Here is a 23,109-nt window from a genome sequence, read left to right on the forward strand (position 1 = left end):
TTTTCCGTACAGAAAGCCAAGATCTTTTTACAACCTTTCCTTATCAGTCACACATTTGGTCTCCATGTCTACTCAGACTGCTGTGAAATAGGATGATCCTGATTAGCAGCAATATAAATTATGACTGTAGCTAAAATTACACAGCAGAAGAAAAGGTTCAGTATTTCTGAGCATTTCAGTTCTTACAGGGGCTTTTGTTTGTCTATGGATACCTAAGATGTTTTCTCAAAGATTTTTTAAGTCAGGTCAAGCCAACTGTGTAACAGCATGCCATTTCTTATCCTTTCTTCTCAGGTATTACCAGATAAGAGCTGGACTGAAGATTCCATCCAGGATTCCCCACAGGCTGTTTGCTACAATTGCAGAACAGACAGGTAAACTGATCCCTGAGGACTCTGACATGACTGCAGATGGTGTGGCACAGAGAAGGAGGATGTGTGTGGGGAATGGGTGAAGGATGGCCATGAATTTCTGAGTCTGACCTGGATTTTCTTTATGATCTGTGGCTGCTCATGACTTCATTCTGGTGTGGGATGTTACTGAGTTAGACTTCAGGTGTACAGCAGTGGTCCAGGAAAGTACTGTGCAATCCAGATATTACTTAGATGTATATGTATATATATATTTTTTCCTGGAGTTGCAAGATCTGGGGAGCTTTATGAATTGGGCTGGGACTGAAACATGGACAAAACAAAATTGTATACTGTGGGAAAATTGTTCATTCAAAGACAATTCTTCACTTCTTGCTGTAAAAATGTACACAGTATTGTAAAATGTCTTCCTCATGCCCTATAGAAGTGGGAACATCTAAGTTAATGAACACTAGTGAGTGCTGACAGAAACCTTACCAAATCCATGGCCAAGTTCAGACTGAAGGAAACTGATGCAGACTTGGATTATGATCTTTAGTGTAAAGATATCCACTGATAAAGCGATGTCCTACAGTAGGTCAATTGCAGAGTTTTCCAATAGATGTTCTCCATATATATCTTATAATTTTGACATTTCCAGACACGCATCACAACAATTGCCAAAGCATCAATTAATTTATTACCAGCATAGATTCTGTAAGTACTTGTAAAATTTAAACTGAATTTTCTCTGCTGGGATTCCATGTCAGAAAATCAGTGGAAATTCATGCCCTCTTATTTTATCTATGATTTTCCTTGCTGACAGTGGAAGAAGTTGTTTCGCTATTCTATGAGATTTCTGGATGAAAATTCTGTCAGTGTTAATGACAGCTTGTACAGAAAAACCAATAGACTCCTTTTCAGTATTGCTCTGAGAGGACAAAAAACTGTGAATGCAAGATTGATGAGTTCTTCAGTTTGAATATTACATCAAACATAAAAACGCATTTTTTATTATTTTATTACTTTTTACATTTGAACTGATCCAATTAAACATTCTTTCGTGGATTAAATATTCACATCCTTTAATATTTTTTTCAAATTTGAAAGTCTGGTTCAATTATAAGATTTAATTATATACTGAAATATAAAATAATTATGGAAACTGTATTTTTATAAAATACAAATAATTATAAAAAATACAAAGTTGTCTGAAAAAAAAAAAAGATTCAAGAACTCAAACTCTGAGTAAAGAAATTATTTCTGAAAAAAAAAAAATCTATCTCAGTTTGATATACCTTTTTGTATGAAAAAATCCTTAAGGAAGTAAGAAAATGATTTTTCATTTTGTTCTAGTGTTCCTTCATTCTCTGTAAATATCCTAAATTTTCAGCAGATTCTGGCATAAGCAGTCTAGAACTAAAATTCTGGAGGCTGGTGGCCCTGCCTGTGGCAGGGGGGTTGGAACCTGATGATCCTTGGGGTCCCTTCCAATCCAAGCCATTCTATGAAATATAGCTAAAACTTTTCTTTGTATGGAAGAAAAAAAAAAAAAAACCAAAAACCCAGCAACACAAAGAAACAATCAAAAAAACCCACACTCCTGTTCTGTATTGCACTAAGAATGGCAATTTTATGTAAAGAAAAAACTGAACCGTTTTCTCCCTTTCTGTTTTAGTCATGTCAGTATTTTCTTTTGCCTGATACACCTCAGTGTTCTGTTTCCTTTCACTTCTTCTCAAAACAATTCATATTAGACATGAATAGCAGAGAGGCGAGGCAGGCAGTGTGGTTACAGAATTAGCTGCTGACTTGCACAGTGATAATGAAATCCAGACTGGAGTTTAATAGCTTTATAGAGCTAACATCAAGTCAGGGGGTTAAAGCTTTAAATGTTTTCTTCTTGGCTATCTATGCAAGTACTTAATTGATTTCATAGGTCTGTGAGAGAGCATTATTTAATGGGACTGAACTTAATGGCAAGGAAGCTGTAATATTCTTCTAATTCTCATGCCAATGAACACTCTCTGAGTTTGGGCATAGCTAGGATAGGAGGTAATTAAATTTCTTCTAGTGTTTCCTAGCATAGCAGTACTATACTAATACAGGGTGGCATTATACAGAATCACAGAGTCATAGAATGATTTGGGTTGGAAGAAACCTCAAAGATTACACAGTTCCAACCCCCCTGGCATAGGCAGGGCTGCCAAACCAGTAAATCAGGCACTAGATCAGGCTGCCCAGCAACCTGTCCAACCTGGCCTTGAGCGTTTCCAGGGATGGGACATTTACATAGTGAATAAACTCCTAATTCACCAAAAAGAATGAAGGCAAAAGTAGTTGAGTTTGGTGTAAACAAAATCTTTTTGATCTTTTCCTTATCGGGTTCTTAGCATCATGAGAACTAAGTAAAACTTCCTAGAAATCATTAGTAGTAATATTTTTCTTCCAGTGCATGCAACATTTTTAATTAACTTCTGTGGGATTTGCAATAAAACTATTAGAACTGACAGTATTAGCAATGTTTAGTTTGCAACCTGCTAGGTATTTTCAGATGCATGATCAGAAAAGACATAATTCTGAAGAATTCAGCAGAAGTGAAGCCACTGTGTAGCAGTTGCCAGCATGCCCAGGGCAGAACTAGCAATGCGTACAGGAGTTCTAATGAGCTACCACATGGTCCGTAAGTCTGCTGCATCCTGACTGTGTTGTAAGAAAAGAATGAGCTATGTACACCAGCTAAAACAATAGAAAAGTGTGCTGAGGACCAGTATCCCTTATATCTTGGCATTGTAGATCATTAAGGCTGCACATTATCTTGCGTTGACTCAGACTGTAGCATATACATATATACATGTAAATATAAATACATAAAAGTATATACAATTATTTAATACCTCTCACCATTGTTAGTCACAGAATCACAGAATTGCAGGGGTTAGAAGGGACCTCAAGAGATCATCGAGTTCAACCCCTCTGCCATATTAGGTTCCCTAGAATAGATTGCACAGATAGGTGACCGGGCAGGTCTTGAATATCTCCATAGAAGGAAACTTCACAACCTCTCTGGGCAACCTGTTCCAGTGCTCCATCACCCTTACTGTAAATAAGATCTTCTGCATGTTAGCATGGTACTTCCTTTGTTCAAGTTTTAGGCCTTCAATTCTTGTCCTATTGCTATGCACCACCTAGAAAAGAGTGCAGTGCATTTCCTTAAAAACAAAAGTAGCCTGGTGACTAGTGACTTCCTCAGTACTGAAGAGGAGAAAGGGAACAAGGCTGGCTGAGCACAGCCTTTGGTTTCTTTCATGTAGGCTTTGAAATCCCATGAGATTTAGCTTCATGTCTCTGAATAGGCATCATGACTGATGGAGCCTGCTTTTAGCTTATGAAGAGCAAGCTATGCTTACTACTTTTTCTTGGCATGGAAACCTTATCAGTTTCAGCGTCAGTTCTGAAGGGCTGAGCTGATGTAGATGTGTCTGAAAGCCAAACTCTAAAAGCACCTTTTTGAGTGGATTTTTTTTTTTTTTCATCAGAATGGTTTATTAAAATTGTGGTACAATGATGTTCACCTGCAGCATACATTAGGCTGAATGTGAAAAGCAGACAAAGGATCTGGGAAAGTGAAAGCAGCATCTCATAGCAGCATATCGGTATAATTCACTCATTGGCTGAGTTTTTTTGTGATAGGCTAAATGTCTTCCAGAGGAGTTTGAACTATTGCATAAATTTTAGCACAGGAATTCGGAGAAATATGAACATGCATTAAGTGTTTTCTAGGCTATAGGTAGAAGATACAAGGAGCTTATCTTTAATATATTTTTAAAACATTTTTATTTTAAAATTTGCCCATGAGCATGCAAGATCATTGGTGAATGGAGGAAATAATAATGGTCTGAAGCATTTAAGATTAGCTGTTTTTATCTTAATTTCCTGTACCATGGAAGAGTAGAGAGCAGTGGAGACCGGATTAATACAGGTGGAGATTTCTTAAAGAAGGTGATATGTTGGGGTAAACAGAGGAAGTTGAATTACATTGTTGAAGAAGCCAATGAAGACAAATCTCAATAAATGTTTATTTTTGAGTTTTCTCTGCAGTGTTTTGCAGTAGTATACATGCCACCTGGATGTATTACTTTTTGGAAGGAGACATATTCTTTATTAGTGAAATTTGCAGTAAGATTTTGCTGTATGAACTGTTTTTAGATCTCCTGTATCTTATTCTCATACACTATAGCAATGAGTAGCTGCTTACCTTTTTATGTTACAGATAAGGGTAAAATATTATGTGAACATTAGGAAAGAATTACTTAGCACAATTTATATCTAAAGAAATTACTTAGGACTTCGATTTGAGTCCAGATTTCCTTTGCTTCTCCCCTGCAGAATCACCACATGACCTGTTTTCAAGAAGACTTTCTAAGCAGACAAATATTTTTGGCAACTTGTTCTGAAAATATGAAAAATAATAGAAAGTGTTTAAGATAAGTTGTTACCTCTCAGTCTAATCTTTAGTAGACTGTAGCAGTATTATACCTAATTTTACTCAGTTAAACTGGGCTATTCGCTAAGTGCAGAAAGCCAAAGAGAGATAAGGAATGTGCATTTCTTTGTTAGTTATCTCCAACAAGGCAGTGGAGACAAGATATGATATTACACATTAGATCTTTTGATGCTGTAGAGATTTTTCATGCACATCTGGTTTGACGATTTCTTATAAAATGGTATAACTGACATTAAGTGTCAAGGAAAAATTAACAGTATATAAATGGGACATGAGGAAAGGAAACTGGAAGAGAATATGAGAAAATATTACTGCAACCTGTGCCTGAATTTTTCTAGACCAGTTCCTGGTCCACTATTATGAATACATGCAAGATAATTTTGCCTTTTTCTATAAATTAAATGTTAATTCTGTGACTATCTCAGACCTAATGTCAAGGGCCAACTATATTTATAACATGTCCCTTGGCCAACTATTTATGTCTGTTTTTAATAGACAATTACTGATCCCTATTTCTTTGTTACTGTTTGGACATTTCAAAGAAATTTCCACTGAAGGAGTTTTGCATTAACTTTTAAAGAAAAAACCTTCTCTTATAAAGTGTTTCTTAATACACTCAAAACAGGCATTTGTATTCTGTTGCTCATTAGAGCATGAAGAAACAGCACCGTGACTCGTGGAATAGTGTGAAATTGCAGTCATTAGTTTCAGTAATTTTTTGAAAGACAATTTCTACCTCCATTAAGTGAAGATAAGTTTACAGCTTTTGAAACATGAGAAAGGAGGCTAGAGATTCAAATTTTAGCAAAAATATGTTTTTATTTTCAAGGCTTGTCAAATTAATCTGAAATAAATACATATTTTATATGTAAAATAAAGCATACCTGACAAATATGGATTTTATCTAAAGAGGATCTTGTTGTTAGAAGAGTTGCTTTGGGGACTGGTTGTTTTACAAACCCTTATTACCTTTGAGACACTAAAAGACACTCCGAAATTTTAAGAATTGGTATCAGAGAATTATAGAAAGATTTGGATTGGAAGGGTCATTAAAGATCATCTAGTTCCACACCCCCTGCCATAAGCAGGGTTACCACCCACCAGATCACGCCATCCAGGGCCCTATTCAACCTGGCCTTCAGTTCAGGGATGGGACACTCACAGCTTTGTGGCCCTCTGCCAGACACACTCCAACAGCTTCACTTCTTTCTTTTAAAGCCAGAGAGAGGGGTAAAGATAGAGATGGACAATTATTTCCCTTACTCTTGTGTCAAGCTTCTTATCTGCCAGGACCCCTAAGTCCTTCTCTATAGGGAGATACATGTGCAAAAGAGAATTCAGTGATACTCAGTAAACGAGAAGAATGTTTATCTGCACACAAGAAAAAGAGGAAGAAGCAAAAGATATCCTTGACGTACATGCTAGTTCTGAGTGTATGTCTTGTTGCTTTTCCTATCAAAGGTTTACGTTATGTCTCAAAGTATACAAATTGGAAAGGAACATTTGTGACTGGGAAGTTTTGCCTTGCGGACTGAAATATACCTGTGTATTCTTCCCTTCCTTCTTGCCAGAAGCTGGGGCATATAAAGTGGATGGCAGAGAAGCAATGTGATAGACCACTGTATTGGAGCTGCTGAACAGCATCTGAAATTGAGATGAACTGAGCACGAACTGACCATGATCAGAAAAGGATGCCATAACTGCAAAGGGTTTGTAAGCACCAATACATGCCACAGGGTCCTTTTCCCTGGACAGTATGTCTGAGGAAAAAAAAAATCATCATCAGAACCCATTTGAAGGTCTGGTAAAAATAGAAATCTGTTCTTCAGATGCAGAGTCCAACTGCGCAAGTCCTTCAATATCCACCACCACCATCTTAAACTTTGAATAGTTCTTTTCACTGATTCAGTGAGTAATTGCATCCAGACAATTGTTTCTTCCTGCCCTGTACTGAAGCAAAAAAAACCAACCAAACAAACAAATCTTATTGTGATGTCCTTTACTTTCTTTCTCATCTGAATTAATATTTCAAATAAATATATAGAATACCTGCTACACAATTAGGTGACAAAAAAGCAAATTTTTGCTAAACTAAGTTTCTGAAGTTATTTTTAGAAGTGAATCCTGTAACGGAACTCTTAGGGAACTGTCAGTGAGTTTGAAAAAAGAAGCAAACATTTTTAAGAAAACATTTTAACAAGCAATTTTTAACAAAACAATCTAAGAATGCACTGACAAAACTTTATGCTGTTGATAAGTACTAAACTATTCTATCGTCCCACATGTCAGCATGTCTGAGAAATAAACCTTGGCTATAGAACAGTATGGTGATAAGAGACTGCATTTATACTAGCATCATTCATAGAAGGAAATGAATAGGTTATCTTGCTTTTTATCCTCCCTGAATCAGTGTATTGGTAGAGGGGCCATTTTATTTAATTCTTTCCATGAGGCTAATTGGAAGTGTCAAAAGGCAAGGTTAAGATAAAAGATTCATCTTAAAAATGTGCAGCTTTAATTAGAAGTTTTACTAAGGGAGAAAATGTTCTGAACTTTTTGATCAAGGAATTTAAAAATAATTGTGTCTCCTTTAGAAATTATTTAATCCAAATATAACTTCTGCATTTATTCTAAATATAAATATGCTAAATTTAGTATTTCAAGAGTCTTCAAACGTTTAAGTAGGAAAATGATGATGCAGTGAAAATGTCTGAGCCTGAAAAATGTTGCTTTGGCACGTTCAAATTCAGCTTATTTTAGCTTAATAAGGAATCTGTGTGAGCATTCCTTCGCTGAATAGTGTGTATTCTCAAGCATCAGCAACAGTACTTTAAAACCTTCAGAAAATCGTCACAGAATCATGTTAGAATCATTAATGTTGGAAAAGATCTGTGAGATAGATCTTCTAGTCCAACTGATCACTATATTATCCACTAAACCTTGTTTTAAGTACTATAAGCACTACATCTGCACCTCCAGGTACAGTAACTCCACCACCTCCCTGGGCAGCCTGTTCCTATACCTCGCCAATCTTTCTGAGAAGGAATTTTTTCCTAATATTCAACCTGAACTTCCTCTGACACAACTTAAAGCCATAACATCTTCCCCTTGTTTTTACAGATTTTCACTTGTTCAACTTATAAATAAAAGGGCATAGATGACTTTGTTCAAGGCTGCTGGTAACCTGTTAAAGGGAGGATCTTCCATGTGTCTGAAGTGCTGAAGAGTGAGTGGTCATATTGATGAGTTGTGTCTGCAGCCATGTGTTGGAGGGCCTTCCCAATAAGGAGCTGACCCATCATGATCACAGTCTGTCACCTCAGTCTTTTCATATGCTTTACTTTCAGGTTTAGGTATTTCTGGTTGATGATTTTTATGATAATCTGGAGACTTCACCAAACATCTGAGCAGAAAAAAAAAATTAGAGTCTAAAATAATAAGAACTAAATGTAAACAATTCAGGAAGCTGCAGTTTTATTTTTGTATGAGGACCATGAGCACTTCTTCAGACTTTTTCTAAAAATATTTATGGATGGTGAATTTTTAGGACAAGAGGTAATGGCCTCAAGTTGCACCAGTAGAGGTTCAGGTTGGATACTAGGGAAAGTTTATTCTTAGAAAGAGCAGTTTGGCACTGGAACACGCTGCCCAGGCAGGAGGTGGAGTCATCATCCCTGGAGGTGTTCAAGAAAAGGGTAGATGTAGCACTGAGGGGCATAGTTTAGTGGGCAATATTGGTGATAAGTGGACAATTGAGCTAGGTGATCTTAGAGGTCTTTTCCAACCTCTGTGATTCCATTATGGTATCTCAGTGTTCTGGTCAGTGAGCCATTATAGGAATGCTGCAGGGAGCGATGATTTCCTGGGAGTATTGGGATGTCTTAGTGATTGCACGAGAGAGAGGATTTGAGGGATAAAGCAGTAAACTTGGATTCTGGAGTACTGTTGGCAAGCCCTCTCTCATGTCTGTGCCCCATCAGTTGAACAGAGGTGGTAATGTTGATCTCCGTGAAGAATCCTTAGATAAATAGGTTACATTTTTATACAAGAACCTCATATTCATTATCTGAAACATATGTACATACCTTAAGATACAGATAATATTGGTTGTTCTTCAATGAGGGTGTTTTGCACAGTGGAAAATAATATTTTCCATTATTTACGTGTAAGCTTCAGAACAAACCTTATTCTAACAAATTTTTGATACTTTCAGGAAATATTTGTCTTATGTGTTAGTTTGTGTTCTATGGGAAGGCAATAAATAATCTGCAACCTGAATTATATCTGTGAGGTGGAAGAAGCCATGGGAACCTCTGACTAAGTGTAGGAATCGTCTAACTGCTGATGTCTCCGCTGTGAGCATTTCTTCCTAAGCAAAGCAGCTGGGCTACCTTTATAGTCAGAATAAAGAAATAGGTAATTTGAGGGAGTAATTTAACATGTCTATTTTAAGATAAGTTTAATCATTCCTATGTCTTTCCATTTACTATAAAAGAAGTTGCAGGAAGTTTTGCAGAGAGGCAATTCCTTTGTGTTTGTAAAAGGGTTGGCACAGAAAGGCTATGATTGCACTTTGAGCTTCATGTCTATGTGCAAATTAGGAAGTAATAATAAAAAGCAGCAAAGTTGAATCAGGCAACAGAGAGAGCAAGTGGTGCCTGTGACTGCCCCAGCAAACAATAAGAAATGATCATAGAATCATAGAGTTGTTTGAATTAACAGGGACCATGGAAGATCATCTAGTCCAACCTCTGCAATGAACAGAGACATCTACAGCTAGATCAGGATTTTACATAATGTTTTGGCATAATTTCTCAATCTAAAAGAAAGAAACAGGAGAAACCTACAGTGTGAGATCAACATCAACTTGCCTTTTCTTTTCTTAAGATTTTATTCCAGCACTAACAAAAATAAAAAAATAAAAAAATAAATCTGAACTTCTCTACATACCTGGTTCCAGTTTCTTCAACAAAAGTTATGGCTGGACAGTACTCAAACAGCAGCTATATGAGAACAGGGACACAAGGGTAGTGATCTAAACAATGAATTCATGTTTTCCTTCTGGAATTTCACACTGATTTATTAATTAAAAAATGATGGACATTGTGTAAATAGTGGTTTATTTATATTTTGTAAGACTAAAAATACAGTTATATTTTCACCATATATTTGGTATATGGACAGAAAATATACAGTGAAGTCGCAGTCAGAATTGAATTTTGATGAATCTGGAATTGAATTCAAAGTTCAGCAAAGTATTTTGCACTCTTAACAGTTGTGTAGGACACTGATCTATGATTAATAGCCCTGAAGATTAGCATTATATATTAGATGTGATCATAAGTTGGAAAAATGAGAGAATTTTCTGTGCATTCAAGTGTACTCATGGGGTTTTTCAGAAATATTTGCTTAATTTAATATTCCAGCCAAGGAGTGCTGGTTGGTTTAATTTCCTGTTGGCAGGACTGGAAGGGGCAGCTCAGAAAAATCTTGTAGCCTACAGACTGAAACAGAAGACATAGACAGAAGGGCAAATGGTTTGTCCTTGTCTCTATCTTATCTGTAAAATGATGGTAGTTCTTCAAAGTTGCAATTATATGAATGGCAATAACTTTACAAATGTGTAAGATAAACAACAGGATCCAAATAACTAAAAAGCTATTCCCTTTAGCGGGAAATTCAAAATCTTCCATCAGCAGAAAATTTATGTTCCAGTAAAGATAATGATGTCAAGATGAGAGGGAGATCATACAACCATGGAATCATAGACTCGTTTAAGTTGAAACAGACTCTTAAAGGTCACCTAGTCCATCCAAATCCTCTGCAATGAACAAGGATCTCTACAGCTAGATTAGGGTTTTCAGAGCTCCAACCAGCCTGGCCTTGGATGTCTCCAAGGGTAGGGCATTCACAACATCTTTGGGAAACGTGTTCCAGAGCTTCACTACCCTTATTGTAAAACACTTTTTCCTTATATCCATTCTAAATCTCCCCTTCTATTTTGAAACCGTTTCCCCTTGTCCCATCACAGCAGACCCTACTAAAGAATCTGTCTCCTTCTTTCCCCTTTAAATACAGAAAGGTATCTATCAGGTCTCACCAGAACCTCCTTTTCTCCAGGCTGAAGAGCCCCCACTCATTCATGACTTCTTTTGTTTCCAGAAAGAACCATTTTTATAGCTGGTCTGATGCTCTTTGAACCTCAGCCCCAGAACCTCAGCCAGTGCTTCATGCAGAAAGCACAGGTCTAGTGTTTGAACTATGACATATCTTTATAGATAGTTATTCAGGGCTAATTTTTTCCACTTGAAATAAATGGTTGGCCTGCTATCTGTGAAAAGGTTTTTATAATAAACAGAAATGGAACACCCGTTGCCTTTTTAGTGGCTGTAATCAAAGAGATTTGATGTCTTCTTCTTTTGTCTTTGTCTTCTTTTTTAGATAGTCTTCACCTTCTTGATACTCTTCTTCTTGCTGAACATAGGCAAAAAGAAGTAGAAATTGTTATGACCAGCATAAACAAAAAGTATGGATTTGAATGCAGTTATTTCAATTTTGTTTTTACTGCTGCCTTATTTATCCATTCTGTGTGAGAAGAAATAAGTCAGTAAATAAATAGATTAATTTAAGCACCAGCACTTTTCCTGGTCTAGGATTACCTTTTAAGTCCCTAGATTTCATTCTGATTCTTAAATTGTACAGAAGGTCTGTGTGTGATGGTGTAAAACTCTGTTTAGAGTCAAATCACTTTCTCACTGATGATCCTTACATTGCCCTTAAAGAAAGGTCTTTTTGTGTGGGTGCTCTCATCTCTCTCAGTATCCCATCTGTAGCAGGACCTTTGAGACTTCCTGTAGGCAGCTTGTCCAGCAGTGCCTAGCAACCTCCTACAGCAATGCTAATCAGTCCTGGCACTGGACTACAGGTTCTCATGGGAAATACCCAGTTTTGATTTACCCTTTGCTCCACAGAGTCTGTTTGCGTGAAGAACAAGTCTGCTCTGAATAGTAGCCTAGAACCCTCCTCTACAAGGAGGAGGCTTGAGGAGGCTCAACTACAAGGCTTGAGCTTTGTATAACATTCTGAAGAGTAGAAGAATGATCCCAACCTTCTTCCTTCTTTCGACTTATATTCCTTAATGATGTGAGACAACAGTTAGGTAATGCTGGAACCCAACACTCCCTTTCCTTAGATTTCTGCACAAAGCAGTAATGTAATGTATATGTTTATGTTTATATGTTTATGTAATGTGTACATTATGTTTATAGATTTAGTCAAATACTCTTCTTCTCCTCTCTTTGGTGATCAGTGGTAGAACACAAAGGAATGGCATGAACTATGACAGAAGAGGTTCAGATTGGATGTCAAGAAAAAGTTCATCAGGAGTGTGTTCAGGCACTGGAATAGACTTCCCAGCACAGTGGTCATGACCACAAGCTTGACAGAGTTCAAGGAGCATTTGAACAGTGCTCTCACATGTGGGGTTTGATATTTGGGTGGCACTGTGTGGAGAAGTTAGACATGATGATCCTTGTGTGTCCCTTCCAACTCAGGATATTCTGTGATTCTATGATTCTCTTTTTGTCTTTGACTTTGTGCAAAACTCACATCTTTTATGTGGACATGAAGCAGTCTGCATTGTCTTTGCACTGGCACGATTAGTTAGGAAGCAAATGAAGTGGAATATTAAACCTAATGGCTCGAACAGCTGCAAGATATTTGGGAGATAAAAAACTCCCACAAATTTACAAATTTTTATTCTTTTCTACATAGTGATTCATGTAAATTCGGGTCCTTACTCATGCTTTTTGACAGTATCACTGTTTATCTTGCTTCACATTGTATGAAGTCTCTCTGAATGCGAGCTGATCTGGTAAGAGAAGACACCTTCTCTGGTGGCTGTTGTAAAATTCTGCATAGCAAAATGCTGGTTTGTGATTTGAAGCTTGAAAACAGTCTTGTTTTTGTTTGTTTGTTTGTTTATTTTTAATGGATTCTGTTTTTTTCTTTTTCTTTATTTTTGTTTTGTTTTGTTTTGTTTTGGATAAGCACTTAGAATTTTGCTAGATTAAGGATCAGTGTTACAAAAACTTCTGATTTCACCTCAACTCTAAATTATATACCTAGTGGCATAAAAATATGCAGTGTATTTGCTTACATTCTGTAGAAAACAACAAGGCTCAAAATTGCATGCTTGGCTTTTATGAACAGGTAGTAAAAGATCACCTTCTGCTGCAGATACCATGTAACTTGATCATGTGGGTGAAGTTATAGTGCACATTAAAAATGTGCTACCACCACACTGCTCACTCGTAAGATCATAAACTGCCTGAAATTGCTCTGCATCCATTTAGATGTGCCTCCAAGTAGTGCCCCAGAATAGATCAAGATTAGATCAGTAGAGTAGTAGACTCGCTGCGTCTTTCTCTATAAGGGAGAAAGTGAAGTTACCTTGCAGCCACTGTGGGCCACGCTTTTTTTAATCTAGTATTTCAGACTACAACCTTGAAAGATCTGTTTCGTGAAAGTATATAAGTGCTCTGAATGACATTTGAGTGGCAAAGGAAAGCATATGAAAACCAGCATGTAGATGAAAGATGGCACTGTGACATCTTATTTCTTCATAAAGAAGGAAAAGATATCGCACATCATTGCACATTACCTAATAGACATTGAATGTTAGAGTCAAAAGCTGATGCAGAAAAAATAGAATCTAGGCAACAAACGCTGTATCCCTTATGAATAAAGATAAAACTTTCTCATTATATTAATATAAACAGTCATGAAATTGCACAATTGAGGTTGTTGTTTATGTCAGAGAAATTTATTTTAGAATTTGTTGCTTTTATAAAAAAGCCTGACTGTGATAGTATAGATGATATTTGTGTTACTGATGTTGCATTTGGTTAAACAAATAGGAAAAAAAAACAAAAAAAACAAAAAAAACATGGCACAAGTGGATGGCAACTAGTATATCCGAATTTAAGCCAGTGAGTACTGGAAGTCAAAATCTCGAGTAGATGCTTAATGGAAGCAAAAGCCCCTGAATGTTTTTAACAGTGGATTAGCTTGAACTTATAATGTATGTTATGTGTGACATATGATAACTGGAGGATTTGAAGACCCGGGAGGATTTACTATTCCTTAATTTCTATGATTGCTGGGCCCTTTTTCCTAGTGCTGTTCTTGAACAATTAGCCTCTGTTTTAGTTTTCACTGTAAATGTAATGGGGTTAATTGTATCTTTTCATAAGTGTATTGTGAAGCTTAATGACTTGTTATAAAGTGCTTTGAAATTCTTGGACATGTGACATTGTAGGAGAGCAGAAGATCATTTATGGTCTTGAAAATTTTTATGATTGGTTCATCCTCTAGCAAGTAATACAATTGGATTTGACTTATGATTTCTACTAACATTGCTTAATGACTTGCCATGATAACAGTAATCTGGGAGTCTGTTAATGTAGTTAAAACTACTGACATTTTTTTAGGTGGGAGTATTTTGAATATGTTTCATGTCCTAAATGGAAGAGGGCTTCAACATCATCATCGCTGCTGCACCCCATCCAAAATTAGGGGAGTAATTCTGTTCATAAAAATATTTATCCCTCACCTCGACACATTAACCTAGCAGAAATAACAAATGCGTGCTTGGTAAGTCTTCTGCAGCAGTTCACCATTTTAGGTTTCACATTCTGAATACAACTGCTGGCACATGGCCAGAAAAAAAGGATTAGTTTGATGGAAGGCATTGGTCTTTAGAACTCCAGATTTGATAGTATAGTAGGGGGGCCAGAGGTTACTAGGACACATTCTTTTATTATTTGAGAAGGAAAATATGAAGTTACATCCTTTAAATGCAGACCAAAGTTACTGTCAGTCCACAGCAGAACTCCAACATGAGAGGCTCCTCACAGTGCCTGGTGCCTTGTTGTTGTGTGATGGACACCTCTGCAACCAAATCCAGGTGGTGAATCATGGACTGAGTTTAGATCTGTCTTAGCACACTGCTCTATGGCTCTCTGTGCCCATCAAAGCTTGGGGCTGAGGGGATGCTGAAGGTTCTTTAGGAGTATGAAACAGAGACCAGATGTGAGTAGTTCCCTATCAAGGACTATTCAAAGAGAAGGAGATTTAGGCTGCAACCAGCTGAAAGTACTGTTCTTCCTATCTTTGCTATGTCCCTACTGCACATTGACTGGGAATGATAATATATGCAGCCAGATGCTTCCTTCCTAGAAAATTTATCTTTAATACCTTCTTCAACTCAAGGCTACCCTTAGACGGATGAAATCCTTGTGTTTGCTGGGCAATGTTCTTTCTGGGAAACATAAGCTAAATGCCTGTCATGTACATAGATATCCATGCAGATGCATATTTACGTACTCTGAAGATACAGAGCAAGACAAGTAAAACATGCGGGAAAAGAACTAATTTATTTTATACAGGTCAAATACACTGATTAATGATTTTTTGTATTTGCATATTACTTAGTACTAGATCTTGACACTTCTATGTAATACTTCCTACCTGCACTGATCAGCATGCCTTATTATTGTGAGGTAACTCAGACTTAAGGACAAATTCTTAGGAAGAAGGAACTTATGTTTGTACCGTGAAGCCCAAAAACACCATTGAAAATCTCCATATAGCTTTGACCTGATATACTTCTGCAAATGAGTGCAATTTTAGACATAAGGAAGAACTTTTTCTCTCAGAGTGGTCAGGCACTGGAATGGCTGTCCAGAGGGGTGATGGAGTCACCAACCCTTGCAGTGTTCAAGAGGCGTCTGGATGACGTGCTGCGTGATATGGTTTAGTGCTAGTGGTGGCAATGGTGATGAGGAGACGGTTGGACTAGATGATCTTGTAGGTCGTTTCCAACCTTGTGATTCTATGATTCTATGATTCTATGAACTTCTTTAAACCAGTTGCAGTGTTCCTTTGTCCTGGCGGAAGTTTACTTTAAGGGTATGAACAACATGCTTTGTTGTGCAGATGTTGATCTCATACCAAGTTTTTTTTCACGATTTCCACCAAGAAAGACCAAAAACTCAAAGAGATGTATGATGAAAATATTAGGTTTTGTCTGTTAGAAGTTAAAAACAGAGCAGATATTATCCATGAAAGTAACAAAAAGTACAGAGTGAGTTTTGTATGCAACTCCTCCTGAATGCCCCCTCTTCTTACTGAATGAGATATTCCATCAGTGATGGTCTTTGGTCAAGATTAAGGCCTCATGCAAGACTACTGTTGCGTTGAGTGTACTCTAGTCACAGTAATATGGTTATTTCCTGGATTTACCAGCTATGTCTATCCTTCTTTTGTCACTCTTCTTACGATTCAACCAGAACATGTTTATTTATAGAGTAAATATCACTTCACTCTGAACTTATGTTTAGTATGTGTCTACAGTTTCTGTATACATGTAGAAATATCGTGTCTACAGTTTCTGTCATACATTTGGCAGGGTTCAGCTCTTGCGTCACTGTTCATAGATCTTGACATCAAGCTTGTGATCTCAGGAAGAGGGAATGGATTTCCTCACATAATCTTAGCAATAGTTACAGACCAGAATAGTCTTAAACAGAGACTGAGTAGCCCAGGATGACAGTGTAAGTTTTCTGGCTACAATAGATTATACTGGGAGGATTCGATTCTACATACCTGAAGGATGAATTTTGGTTTACGATGTCTTTCTCCTGTTATGTGTTTCTTTCTGTCTATGGGTTATAAAAATAATCAAATTTGTTACCTGCCTTTTCTGCAGCTAAAATAGGATACAGCAGATCCCAGGTTATACATTTTATTTAAGGTTAACATGTGACTATGTGGTGGTACTGGTTTGATGTAGATCTGAGGAGCTTTACTAGTAGACTCTGTTCTAAGTGTGTGGAAGTAAGGACTTGTCACCATGTGACCTACTCAGAAATATCAAGGTTTAATTTCCTCTCCTGCAAGCATTGAGAATTACCATAATAACTCAAAACAACTACTAATAAAGTAGGTATTACATTCGTGGGGGATGAAATATCTCTTCTTATACAAATAACACAGTAAGTATCTTTGTGGTACTAGTCATAATAATATTTGATTAAAAATACACTCACCAGAGCTCAGAATCTCAGAATTTAGATTAGAAGAAATAACACAGGACCTCTGATGGGATTCAAGGAATTAATTTGTGTTGTCATGATGGTGTGGCAAGCAGGAAACCAAAGCAAAGTTTTATCATGAATTTCTTTGGTCTGTGGATTGTAATTGGCTGTTTTTTCAGAATTGCATTTTAGATTTTAATGAAACCAAATTAAACTACAAGTTAATGTGTGTTTTGATTTCCAGTAATTGAAGTTTCTACAATATTAGGAAGAAAGGAAGAGGACAGGGAGTCTAGACTGTTGCTGGACAGTGAGATCTGGCTTCAATTTCCTGCTCTGCAACAGACTTCCTCTCCGATGCCAGTCAAGGCACTTTGCTCCAGAACTTCAAAGTCCCTCAAGTGCCTGACTTTCATTGGCTTATATTGAATATTGAGGAAACAGACCCAAGTCACTCTCTGTCTTAGGTTCCTACCTGTAAAGTGGGTATGAGTAACAACCGCAATCAGCAGCATGAGTGATAATGAAGAAAGAGAAGAACTCAAATCGTGAAGATCTGATGACAGGCATGTGTTCATATGGTGGATTGTTGCCAAGCAATTCAAACAACATTGAAAGCTTTCATGTCTCATCAAATAGATTTAATTCATGGTGTTGATCATCAAATAGATTTTATTCATAGCGTTGATCACTTTTACATTGCATAGTGCCTGCCTGGTTTAGGTAGCAGTTAGTTATAAAAAGAAATTCAGTGACTGCACACAGTGAATTTGAATGATATCATCTACAAGTGGTTTTTCATCCATTTATTATAGCCCTTTGGGCTTAAAAAGAAAAAAAAAAAAAAACGTACCTGAACATCTTTGTTGTATTTTTTTTAAGCTTAAGTTGTCAACTCTTTTCCCATCCTGATGTGAAAGTTATTTAATGTTGTTCATCTTTTAACTTGTGAGCTGTGAAAAGCCAATGGGAGTGATTGGGAACTTCACCTCCATTTATATAATTGCTACGTGAAACAGGAAATTGGCTTATGCGAGAAAGAAATCTGAGGCTAACTTGTGAAGAGCATCTTTAGAAGTAAAAGTACTCACTGACACGTTGTTTGCATGCAGGAGGAGGATGTTCTTAGGGATATATTTCACATTAGCTAGCTGAGAAACAAAAAGCTCAAGTGAACTGAATTTAGTTCTTGCTTTGTCTGTGAGGCTGCTTGTTTGGTGATTGCAAACAGAAGCCTGATAACTATACTCATAAAACAAAGTAAGATGGTGAATACAAACTCAGGTGAGCATGGGAAGAGTTACTGCTGTTTCATACAGTGTACTCATAGGCTGAACGCTTCATAGGCTGATTGGTACTGTAGAATATGTATAAAAATTGTACCGAATCCTCCCTATTCCTTAAGACTCTAGCTATAAATGCATATTCTGAGGTAGCGAGCCTGCTTTCCACATAGGATTTTACTGCATTCATTTACACTTGTGGTGGTTTCACCCTGATAGGCAGCTAAATTGTACCACATTGCTCTTTCACACTCCCTCCTCAAAAGAACTGAGGGAGAAAGTACAAGAAAGAGCTCAAGGTCAAGATAAAGTGAGGGAGATACTCATCATCCTGGGCAAAACAACCTCAGTTTAGGGAAATCAGTATAATTTTTACCAACTACTAACAGACGAGAGCAGGGAGAAACTAAAGGTAAACTAAATAAACCTTCCATCCATCCACTCTCTTCTACTTTCTCTCCCAGATCAGTATAGGAGAACAGAAAATGGATTCTGGTCAGCCCATAATACTTTGTGTTTGCTCCTTCGTGGTCATTCTCTGCCCCGATCCATGGGTTTCCCTCATGGGATGCCATCCTTCCCTAAATGATACTGTGTGATCTTCCCAAAGGCTACAGCTCTCCAAGCACTGCTCCAACGCAGCTCTGTGCCACAGGGCCCATCCTTCAGGTGCTGCTCCATACAGTCCCCAGGGACAGCCGCTCCCCCAGCCTTTCTGCCTCACCGTGGGCTCCTCTCCATGGCTGCCACTCCAAATCGGGTCTGCTCTTGTGGAGGCTGTCCATTGACTGCAGCTCCCCCAGGCCTCATCCGTTGCTGCACTATGGGCTCCTCCATTGCTGCATGTGGAGAACTGCTTCATGTAGTGCCCCTGGGCCTCTCCTGGCTACAGGGAACTTCTGCTCTGCATCTGAAGAACCTCCTACCTTTCTTGAACCCCTTTTCTGACCCATCACTAGAGGAGAAGGTTAGCAGTGTTTCAGTGGTGAACTTGTGAAAACAAGAAATTATTAAATGCCGTCTCATGTTTCAAATAATTCAAGAAGGACCAGTGTCTCTATGGGAATCAGTCATAGGGTCCACACATTTTACAATCCACTGAAAATCTTATTTTCTTTTGCCCCAGATGCCTTTGTTTTTAATCACCTCCATCTCTCCAAATATAGTCCAACATTGGCCAAGGGGACCAGAGCAATTATCCTTAATTTAAAAGATTAAAAAATGAGAAGTGGATAAGAAAAGAACCTGAAAAATTAAAAGCTCAGCAGCAGATATGACTGGATCAAATAAGCAAAGTATCTTCATTTTTACTCAGGCTTAGCATGGGCTTCTTGTTGTTACAAGTTTAATGACAATCTGAGTACAAGTCAGACCTCAGTACATGGCCACTGCCAAAAGGAAACAGCTTGAAGAAAGAAAGAGTTCAGTCGTACAGGGAGATGTATGAAACGTATGAAAATCGTAGCAAAGAATTGTTCTCCAGTTGGGATTACTCTTTAAAGCCTGCAGGTTTGAGTTGAAAGTGATCTTTTTTTTTTCTTCATGTATTTTAAGAGTTTCCAGAAATCACCCTCTAGTAAATGATATGACAATGTTCTTGAAACAGGAATAGCGCAGCTGTGCTGAACGAAGAGATGCTGTCCTAAGACATGAGCAGTCTTCAGAGGTGCTGACCCAGCTTTAAAAATTGTGCTTGAAACTTGTAGACCTATATTTTTTTACTGAAGCAGTATTTCTGGAAAAAAGCATTCAATGCCATCCTTGGGCTTTTTGAATTTGAGTAGTGTCAGCAAGGAAAATGTAGAAATTAAGAAAGTGGCAAAATGTTACTAAAGACATATTTACTAGGTGTAGATATTATTGTCCTTTAGGTTCTTTACTTGATTGTCGAAAAAGAGATTCAATAAACTGCTCAGCCCCAGTTTTGGCTGATTTAGCATTTCTGCAGAAGTTATCTTTGCAAAGCGCCTTCTTGACTTTTTCTTCAGAACTTCAGTTGCATCTAAGAAAAAAAATTCAGAGCCCATCATTGCTACTTTATTAGTTGACCATTTTCCCCAAATTCTGAATTTTTACATCTCTGTCTTCAGAAAGTTCTGAAAAGTATTTCAGAGAATGAGGCTTCTTTAAATTTTTCTGCTTTTGGAAATAGAAGGGTGGTGGTTCCATTTGTACTAATGATTCAGCCTTTTGAATATGTGGCCAAGATTTTATTCCAGTCACATGTAATTTACTCAGTACTCCAGAAAAAGTCTGATTAAGCTAGAACAGGTGTTTCTTGTTTCAAGTTCACAAGTTCAGTGCTGAGGTCACTTGAACTGAATTAATATCTGTGTTATGGTTTTATTTTTTCCTTCTTACCTTTTTTTTTTTTTTTTGGTAATAAATAAAGGAGGAGCACAATCTCCCCAAATAATACTAGTTAAACACCAGTCAGCTGTGCATGTCTTCTACTAGCTTGTAAGAGCTTTCATAGTACCTCCTACTTCCATCTTCTTCCAAAGGCTAATCAGTCCTGACAATTGTGAGAAGAGTGATTGGTTCACAAACTGATAGATTGGCAATGGGATGGAAGTCTTGAAAGAGCTCTGTGAAAAAAGTTACATCCACAATTTCTGATGGAAATGTCAAGCCTCTTTACTTGTTTACATACTGAAGGATATCTGTCCATATAAAAGTGTGATCTGAAATACAGCGTGGACATGGTAGGCAGCGTAGAAAAAAAGAACCCGTCTTCAGTGCACAGAAGAATATAGCAGAGTTAACACAGAAAAAAACAGTGTAATAAAACAAACAAACAAAAAAACACTGAATATCAGTTGTAGTTCAGAAGGGTTTGGCAAGACAATCTGTAGCAGCAAAATATTAACCAATGCACTGAAATGGTTGCTGTGCTGTACAGATAAACTGCAGTTCTGAGTATCTTCAATTGCTGAACTCTTCCAGCTGATGATTCTGGAACTTATCTTATAAACCATGTAAACAAATTCTGAGCTTGACTACTGAATTTCAGACAGAAAGAGAATAGAAAAGTATCTGGAGATGCTGAAATAACACAAACTTAATTGTCATCACAGGAAATTTTTTGTTGAGACAGTGAGACTGAAATTCTCTGGCATCAAACACCATTTAAGTCTGTATTAGCTGATAAAGCTTTATATGAATACCATATATCTTGATAGGGATGTAAAAAATAAAGTGAAGTTGTGTGTATGGATCTCTCAGATATATGGTAAGGAAGCAATTAGTTGTTAAATTTTCCACATATTTTCCAGGAAAACTCAGGCACTGAGGTGTTTCTTACGCAGTAATGATTTAGTCATGAGAAAACCTATAGATTTCCAAGTCTTCCTTCCTTCCGTTTCATTTTCTTTTCTTTTTTTTTCCTTCATTTTAATTTATGAAAGCTTTTAACATTTCTGCCAAAGGTTCTTGCCAAGCCTACATTGGATGTTTTCCAGTTTCCCCTCAGTTTTTCATTCTTCTTGCCTGTGTGAAAAGTTCCCATCAAGTCTTTAAATTTCCTCTATTAATTATAAATAAGAAGTTAACTCTTAGGCTGGTTTTTGGTTTGTTTTTTTTTTTTTTGGTTTTTTTTTTTTTAATTTTTTTTTTTTTTTTTTGGCTGTGATTCATATCCACAGGCTTTCATATTATTTCCCATAGCCTTCTTTTTCAATGGTAACCATCCTTAAAAGTACATGGACATATGTAAAAGACTTAATGCAAAATGAACAGTATTTTTTTTTCTTCACATTTTTTGAACAATCTCAACCTAAATTACTATTCCTGGAGTAATGGAAACCAGCATTCTGTTCGCTTACAGCAATTGTAAAAGCACTGAAAAGAGAACGGAGTTTGTTTCTATGACTCTTGTTTCCTCTTACACTACTTCATACATTGGCTTGCTTTTCTGATTACTCTAGAGTATTTGTCATTTGGGATCTCCAGTATTTGTTCTTCTCTTAGGCTTTCCTGCCACTGAAATCCAGAGGAACAATATAATTACGTATTCATTCTCTTCATTCATTGTAACATCAGAAATGATAGGCTGTTTCCAAAGTTGCACCAATTTAATATTTACTTCTTATTGTATTATTCTTTAGGAAAGAGGTTAAAAGCTAGGAAAGAAACTGTAAGCTGCAGCAGCACACTTCTGATCTGTTTTCTTCTTTGATCTTTGCAAGGAGTGACAATTTTTCCAGCAGACAACTGTGTAGATTTGGAGATCTAAGAGCCTGAAATTCAGCTTAAGTCAGAGATGCATATTTGTCCCATGGATTACACTTGGGATTATTGATCTCAAAATCATTAGGAGTGTTGATGAATGGGTTTACATGATGAAGGAAGAGATTTGAGATGTTATAAAGCTAATACAAAAAAGTATAAATGATTGTCACTTGCAAAATTATACCAAGGGAAATATCTGCACAATTTACTTATTGTGAAGATAATCAAAGGCTTCTATCCTAGGTTTAGTAGGTGTTTCTTAGCTAACTTAGACACAGTGACTGATAGTCTGTGATAAGCATTGTAGTAAAACTCAGGGCTAAAAATAGCAGCTGCAGACTTTAAGAGAGATACAAAGTGAAGGAATAATTAACCTGTGGGAACTGAGCTGCAGAGAAGCTTCATGATTTGCCCAGTGTCTCTCAAGGGAACAGTGATAGCACTGGGCATCCAGATCTCTCATATGCTGCACAGTGTTAGCGTTGCCATTTCAGAGCATGTTTCTGTTTGATGGTAAATAAAGACCTTTCTTTACACTCAGTTTATTTCCAGCTCTACCACTGATTCTCAGGATCATCTTTTGATTCACCATATTTCTGTGCAAGTTCCCTAATTATAAGATGGTGGAAGTAAAATTTTGG

The 23,109-nt window shown here is 37.1% G+C and overlaps 1 protein-coding gene across 1 annotated transcript in view; it reads left to right on the forward strand.

Moving 5' to 3' along the window:
- FAM135B (family with sequence similarity 135 member B) overlaps positions 1–23,109 on the forward strand; it is a gene marked incomplete at both ends in the record, with an annotated part of 120,339 nt that overhangs the window by 27,628 nt on the left and 69,602 nt on the right. The window contains one exon of the mRNA XM_079533365.1: positions 295–374. Within this exon, the coding sequence (XP_079389491.1) occupies positions 295–374 (80 nt within the window). The remainder of the gene's footprint in view (positions 1–294; positions 375–23,109) is intronic.

The sequence above is a fragment of the Tetrao urogallus genome (genome assembly GCF_951394365.1).
Source record: "Tetrao urogallus genome assembly, chromosome: 3".
NCBI classification, from domain to species: Eukaryota; Metazoa; Chordata; class Aves; order Galliformes; family Phasianidae; genus Tetrao; species Tetrao urogallus.